The sequence below is a fragment of the Phragmites australis genome, chromosome 18 (assembly GCF_958298935.1).
Source record: "Phragmites australis chromosome 18, lpPhrAust1.1, whole genome shotgun sequence".
Classification (NCBI taxonomy): Eukaryota; Viridiplantae; Streptophyta; class Magnoliopsida; order Poales; family Poaceae; genus Phragmites; species Phragmites australis.
Genome location: NC_084938.1, coordinates 17,459,919 through 17,467,928, shown reverse-complemented (window position 1 = coordinate 17,467,928; position 8,010 = coordinate 17,459,919). Strand labels below are relative to the sequence as shown.

Below are 8,010 nucleotides of genomic sequence, written 5' to 3'. Positions count from 1 at the left end.
GCAGTAGGTCGACATGAACATGAGGTGGAGAAAGGAAGCGTACGCACATCGGGAGTACGAGCAACAGCAAGAGGAACTTCGCCTCAAGCGGGAGGTAGAAGAGCGCATGAGGAAGGCGGCGCACGATCGTACCGTGGCTCAGGCTCGGGAGGCTGAGAGGGAAAGGAAGCGGGAGAGAACCCGCCGTGCTAAGGCGGTAGGTCCCGATGCCCTCCGAAAAGGAAAGTATCCTAGATGCACTCAGTGGAGACTACCTAATGTAACCCGACATACTTTCCCTCCCTAAGGCATGTTATAATTAGGATTGGCGCACTAATAAGTAGGTCTTAGTACGAACCGTACATGCCACCTTTGTTTCCTCATCGTGTCGTCGCGGTTACAGTGTATTATAATGTTTTCACCCTATGTTTAATACTATGTTTGTCCTCGTTCGCACCTCATACCCACGTAAAATACTGCGACTACTAATTATTGATTTTTTATTATCCGGCTATTACATAACCTACTCCAAATTTAAATTCTTAATTTCCTTACACCCCTTCTTTTTTATTTCTTTAATTACACAAAAAATTACATTTTTAGAGGAAAAAATAGCCCTAACCGCCTCCTCAGAGGAATGCAGGCGCCTAGTTTTGCAAATTCTTCTACGGAGAATCTATTTATTTAAATTTTTAATAAAAAAATATAAAATTAAAAAAAACTCTCGGTTTGGTAGCATGTTACTCAGCGGGCCCGCAAAGAAATCAACTAGACATTTTTAGCATACATTATTCCCTCTCATATTGCTAATTTTCTATTAAGCCCGTCGAATAATTGGACAGAAAGAAGGGACAATTTCCAAAGTCCACTACGAGCACATAAATTGGACTAAACAGTAACCACTACCTTTGTAATTCACAGTTTTGTTTTAAGCAACTGTCGTTACAGCGTAGCTGTTAGTACTAAATTAACATGGAATTGAAGCAAGTGGGTCACCTAACTTGGTGCAATGATCATTATGAGCACATAAATAGGCCTAAACAGCAATACAGACAAGGAAGAACCATACCACAGGTGGTTAGTTTAGCATACATTACCTGTCAGCTTACTCAGCGATAAGGACTTCTTCATATAGCATGTTTACTGGTGCTCAACAACTGGACAGAAAGAGGGGCATATCTCCGCGACTTCTTTCTGATAAAATGAAAGCCTCCAGCCTCCTTCCTCGCAAAGTGTCCTTTCTCATTTATGCATTGCCTGCCCTTCTTTGTTCTCCACAGAACGCCGCCGCACTCAGTACCGTCTGCTGCCCGCGTGCTGCAAGCCCACAACAACTAGGCTGCCTGCTCGCAGCTCGCCTGCACCGTGAAGGTTCGTCCTTTGCATTTTTTTCTTCATCCCTCGTGTTCTCAAGAACTGGCTCTTTAGGCATAGTAGAAGTGACAACTGGAATGGTAATATGTAGTCAATTGAGATTATTTGCAATTCGCCACTCTTCATTTTGTGATACCCTCCGCCATTGCAGACCACAACTAAGAAAGGAAGATGGTTGGATTGACAGCAAGTGCTTTGATGGGGGTGATAAACCCCGTCGTTAGCAAGCTCACTGCATTACTGGAAAACGAGTGTAAGAATCTCATAGGCGTGCGGAAGAAGATCGTTGACCTTCGAGACGAGCTAATCAGCATGAAGACAGCCATGGAGATGGTGTCTGAAACAGAGGAGGCAAGCCCGGATGTGATGGAGTGGATGAGTCAGTTGAGGGAGCTTTCATATGATGCCGAGGACTGCATCGAAGATTTCATACACAATCTCGCCCATGATGGCAACTGTGATGGACTCATCCGCAGGATTATTACCCAGGTCAACAATCTGAAGGCGCGCTATCGTATTGGTAATCAGATTAATGAACTGAAGGAGCGTGCAATAGAGGTTAGTAAACGGCATAAGAGGTATAAGGTCGATCCGTCCGTGTCATCTTCCAAGTCTGTGGTAATTGACCCCAGGTTGCATGCACTCTTTGAGGAGACAAATAAACTTGTGGGTATTGATAGCCAAGTAGACATACTTGTCAGGTGGCTCACTGATGGCACCGATTTGGACCCACAGCGTAAGGTTGTCTCAATAGTTGGATTTGGAGGATTAGGCAAGACAACACTTGCTAATCAGGTCTTCCAAAAGATTAAAAGTCAGTTCGATTGCACAGCTTTTGTGTCCGTATCTAGAAGTCCTAATGTAAACAAGATTCTCAATAATGCATTCTTGCAAGTTCTTGGAAGCAGTAGCAAAAATACTACGAATCAAAATGAAGACATTGTGAGGATACAGGAAGACCGTCGCCTCGGAGCATTAGAATATCCGCAACTTGTCAGCGTGATTAAAGAATATCTTCAAAATAGAAGGTACGCAATAATGCAAATGTATGCCATACTTTCTTTTTTATTACTTATTGGTAGTCTTATACCTTTTATCTTCTTGGGGGCGGTTAGGGGGGGGGGATCATATAGTCGGTTTGGAACATACCACATTTAGTGCGTTTAGACTAGTTTGACAAAATTAGCGTAAATTTGACGGGTACTACATTGAAGCATTTATATGTCAGATGATAATAATCTTAACAGTTCATGATCAACAGTACTTCTACTTCACTAAAATTATACTACTTTCATTGACATATGTACATGGAAACATAAATGGTCAAATTTGTGCTAGGGAAATCGTGCACATTAGACATGACTTAGACGGCAAGTAAATCAAACTAAATGGAGTACCAATTAACAGACTTGTCCCCTATGCACATGCAAAGAGTAAAAGCATACACCTCCGTTCTTAAATAAATGTCATTTTAGAACGACTGCAGCCAAAATTAAAAAAAAATGCCCATTGATACACACTAAAGTATCAAGATTTGTAACATAAAAAATAATGCTACAGATTTGTCATGAAAAATACTTTCAAGTATTATATTCTTAGTCATTTTCATTAACATATATTTAGAAAACATAATGGCCAAAGATGTGCTTGGTGACTATGTCCATGTACAAAACGACAAGTAAAAAGAACGGTTGGGGTATTAGGAAATTTCAAAACAATATATATACATGCAAGCTTCCCCACAGCCTAGCGCCAGACCGCGCTCCAGCCCTAACCACCGTGTTGCCTTTCCGTAGCACCGTAGCGATTTTAAACATATTTATGTTCAAAATTTAAACGTTTGACCACACGGGTTTTAAAGCATCAGTATAAAAGAATGGGATGAGTACTTTGTTCATAGATATTGAGAAATCCTACCACTAAGAACTATGTCTCAAATCATGATGGCTCACATGAATCGAAGGGCTTAAACCATAGTTGCATGGAGTAGTATGTCAAGGATAGTCTTAGTAATTCCCCATCCGAAAATTGAAACCCACCATCTTATTATATATTATCTTGACTCACCTGTGTGCCTATACACAACGTGAACCTATAATGCTGACTACATAAATGCACATTCACCCTCTGGATCGGAAACTTTAGGAATGAAATAAAACAGCATTATAGGATGGTTTAGTATAGAAAGGAGGCTCACCCATAGCGTAAGTTCAACAAATGGTTAGAGAACACTCGCACAGTAATACTGGATGTTAATATTTTCCCTGATCCGTCCTAGAAAAATTGTACTATCCACCAGTGCCACTAGTTCACTTCTGCTTGCCCCTTCCTGCTACCTTTGTCCGCTTGCTGTTAGAGTGCTGTTAATTGAGGTGGAAACAAAGACCATATTATCCCTTGAGTCACCATCTAAAGACATAAATGGGAAAAAAAACTTGGTCCCACACTTTCTCTTCTTCCTTTTCTCCCTTATCCCATTTCCCCCAAAACTGCAACCGGCCGGAGCAGAGTTGCTCCCGCCACCACTCCCTCCTCTATTGAACAATTCTCTTTGTTGCTGTCCCCATAGATGTTGAACTTCTTTGCCCAGCCCCTTACATCTCCTTGTTCATCTCCATCTACAACCACCAAGAATGGATTCATGGGTCCTGGAGAACTTGCCGTGCTCAAAACAGTGCTCTCGTTCTGCCACTGTAGATACCGCATGCTCATATCGTGGCCTAGCCAGAACCAAACCCAGCCACCTTGAGCCTGCAACTAGATCTAAACCAACCGAGCAAAGGCAACAGAAGTTTCCAGTTTCCGATGGTAAATCGGAGAAAACTATAATATTCAGTGGCACTGTAGAAATATTCTCTATAGAATTGCTAACAATCTTGCCACCTGGGCTCAGTGTTTTGAAAACGGGTCTGCTACTAGGCCGTGTGCAACAATGGGTGCCCCTACCTGTTAGGCTGCATAATTGAGCCGATTATACTGTATGATCGCTACTAGGTGGGTGACCAGCCGAGTGCCGGTTACTGGTTTTCAAAACCTTGCCTAGGCTCATTGATTTCAAAAGCTGAGCAATCACAACTAGAATTAGAGAAAACTTCAGGTCCTAGATTCGCCACAATTATTGTGAATTCTCTATTAAAAAAGTGGCATGCTATTCATTGTAATACTTTGTTGTTTGGACATGCGTTGTTTGGTCGTGCATCTTGATTCAAGATTCTTGGCAGTAAAGTTTTGTCAAAGGATGCTCATGCATGCAAACATGTTACTTATTGCGTATATCATCCTTTCTACCATTACAAAAAAGTTTGCTTTTCTTTGTTGGAAGATTTTTTATGAACGCTCTCCATGGAACATTCTTAAGCAGTGCTTTATCTTTTACAATATGCACAATAGGTACTTTGTCATAATTGATGATATATGGAGCAAACAAGCTTGGAAAGACATACAGTGTGCCTTCCCCGAAGATAAGAATGCAAGTAGAATAATTACGACTACACGGATTCAAGATGTTGCAAAACACTGTAGCTTCCCACATAATGACTATGTTTATCCTATGAAGCCCCTTGACAATGATGACTCAAAGAGATTATTTATGAAGAGGACATTTGGCAATGAGGATGACTGCCCTCTTGAACTGACAGAAGCCACTGACGATATACTAAGAAAGTGTGATGGCTTGCCACTAGCTATAGTTAATATAGCTAGCCTATTAGTAACCAGAAGACCCTCAAAACAAGAATGGGAGAAGGTACTGAAAACGATTGGCTCTGCACTTGAACAAGATCATGAGCTGGGAGTGGTAAAAAGGATTTTATTTCTTAGTTACTACGACCTGCCTCACTATCTGAAGTTATGTTTGTTGGATTTGAGCATATTCCCAGAGGATTATGAGATTGATCGACTGCGCTTGATAAGGAGATGGATGGCTGAAGGATTTATTATTGAACAACGAGGGCAAAGCTTGGAGGACACTGGAGAAAGCTACATTAGTGAGCTCATCAACAGAAACATGATCCAACCAGTGGACATTGACTACAGTGGTAGACCAAGAGCTTGTCGAGTACATGATATAATGCTTGATCTTATTATATCACTATCAGCTAAAGAAAACTTTGTCACCATAATGGATGATCAAACCTTAACACCTTCAGCTTACAAGATTCGACGTCTCTCCATCCATGGCAATTGTGAAGAAAGGAAGCCATGCCAGGGGACTGGTGGCTTGTCTCATGTCCGGTCACTCGGTGTCTTCGGCGATGCAAAGAAGATCCCCTCTCTTTTGGACTTTCATGTTCTACGAGTCTTAGATCTGGATGATTTTTCTAATCTGGAGGATGGTGACATTAAGGATATTGGAAGTTTGATCCACTTGAGGTATTTAAGTATCAGAAACATTAGCATGATCCCAACGCAAATTGGGAAGCTACAACGTTTGCAGACACTCGACCTCAGAAGGACTAGGATAAGAGAATTGCCAGGAACTGTCTCTGAGCTACAGCAATTAGTGCACCTAATTCTGCCTTATGATGTAAAGCTGCCTGATGGGATCGGTAACATGGTAGCTCTAGAGGAGCTTTCACATTTCAGTGTCAGAAGTAACTCCCCTGAGCTGTTGCTAGAGCTAGGGAACCTAACCAAACTGAAGGTGCTTGGTATTTATTGGTCTTCAAATGGTGACATTAATGATGAAGAAAGCTCCAGGAACCATTTGGTATCGTCCCTCTGTAAGCTGGGACAAGGAAGTCTTCGATCTTTGTATATTAGGATTATTTCAGGAGAATTTTCTCCAGATTTCTTGGTTAACTCTTGGTTCCCTCCTCCACGTCAACTCCAGATATTCAGAGCAGAAACCAGCCAGCACCACCCCTGTTTCTCTCGGCTCCCAAAGTTGATACCCTCCCTCTCAGAACTCACCTACTTACATATTTGGCTCGAAAGACTGGGAGCGGAAGACACGCAGGTGCTTGAAGGCATGCCTGCCTTGCGCTATCTCAATCTTCACACAACAGAATCCACGCAGGAACCACTCACCATCAGCAGCAGGGGATTCCAGCGTATGAAGGAGTTCCATTATAGTCACATCTCTGGAGGGCTAGGCCCCATGTTTGAAGCAGGAGCAATGCCAAGGATCGACACGCTTGGCATTAGATTCGCGGCTCATGACAAAATATCTGCACATGGTGACGGATGCGATTTTGGCATCAGCCACCTTTTCTCCCTCAAGCGTCTCTGGGTCGACATTTATTGTCAATGGGCAAGCACACCGGAGGTGGAGGCTGCCGAGGCCGCCATCCGAAATGTAGCTGCTCGCCTTCCCAACAGTCTAATACCTAAAATCGATAGATGGTATGAAGAGTTGATGTTAAACGAGGATGAGGAGAGGGAGGACACTGGTGGCTCTGTGGAGTAAGGATGCTTGTGCCATATAGAATGTGATTCGTATTTCCTTCTTTCCTTTTAAGCCTGTGATTTTTCTGCAGAGTGCTCCAGTTCCACATTGTACAGGTTCTCTATAATACTTTTGTCTTGACTTGGTTCTCCATCATATACTGCTCGACGTCTTGCTTCCTTTCATAAGAAACAGAAATGTGTGAATGTTCTGAAGTAGTGTGCCATATGCTTGTCGATACAGATTATGTTATCGAATTCTGTTCCTGAACAGTAAGGCAGAAAGCCTGACTAAGCACAAGGACCATGAGGCAAGAGAAATTGTGTATCTTGAAAACTTTAGGCTAGTAAGCTAGCCAAATGCCATTAGCGCTCATGTCCCCTTTGGATATTAAAAGTTAAATACGAATATATTTGTATTGGTCTGGCAACATATCCCAATCAAACCCTTGCGTATTCTGATACTTTATCCAATTAATTAGATCTTGTCAATTTTAGTTTCAGCACTGAATTCTCTGCAGCGGAAGTTCAAACCATGTGCCCAACAAGAGGACTTAATGCCACACACAGCGACACAATTCATATATACCTACTGCGGATCGCAGAACGCACCCCAAAGAACACCGCAAGCAAGTAAGCATCTGAAATTAACTCGCGAAGCAACTGCAACAATACTAGCCACTGACCTCCATTTCATGGATCGCCTTCCTATATCAGCAAGGATCCCCTTCCTTTCTCCCTGCAGCTTCTCTATCCCTTCCTTGCTGCCGCGACTCGCGAACGCTCTTCGCCTTTAGCCTAGGGGCCGGCCGCCGGCGCGTTCAGCTCCGCGCCGCCCAACTCCGGCATCTGCGCCGCCGCACTGGCCACAAGGGCTCCTCACCGCGCAAGCACTCCTCTCAGCCCGGAATGGCTTCTTCAGTGGGTCTACTCTGCTGGGTCGCCTCGGCTGTCCCAAACCAGCCTAGTCCAAGAAGTATAGATGGCCCAACGCCATCCCCGAGACTGCGCGAATTGGCACACAAGTGCAGAGTTTTTTTTATTTTTATATTTTTTCATTAAAAAATTAAATAAATAGATTCTTTGTGGAAAAAAAAAATCAAAACTAGACGCCTACAGCCCCTGAGAGGTCTGCAGTCCTATGAAAGAGCGGTTAGGCCACCCAGGGAGGGAGGGTGGCCTAACCGCCCCCTCATAGGGCGGCAAAGGGGCGGTAATGGCAAAAAAAAATTCGAAAATGGCAATTTTTTGTGTATTTCATCAAAATTTAAA

The 8,010-nt window shown here is 43.0% G+C and overlaps 1 protein-coding gene across 2 annotated transcripts; it reads left to right on the top strand.

Moving 5' to 3' along the window:
- The first annotated feature begins 1,218 nt into the window (after positions 1-1,218).
- On the top strand, positions 1,219-6,892 carry LOC133899763 (disease resistance protein RGA5-like). Of its 2 annotated transcripts, XM_062340825.1 has the most exons (3): positions 1,219-1,350; positions 1,505-2,381; positions 4,744-6,892. In XM_062340825.1, the coding sequence occupies exons 2-3, from the start codon at positions 1,525-1,527 to the stop codon at positions 6,758-6,760; spliced, it is 2,874 nt and encodes a 957-aa protein (XP_062196809.1). In that variant the 5' UTR covers positions 1,219-1,350; positions 1,505-1,524; the 3' UTR covers positions 6,761-6,892. The 2 variants fall into 2 exon arrangements, with proteins under 2 accessions (XP_062196809.1, XP_062196808.1); XM_062340824.1 differs by lacking the exon at positions 1,219-1,350 and having other exon boundaries at positions 1,371-2,381.
- Positions 6,893-8,010: the final 1,118 nt, after the last annotated feature.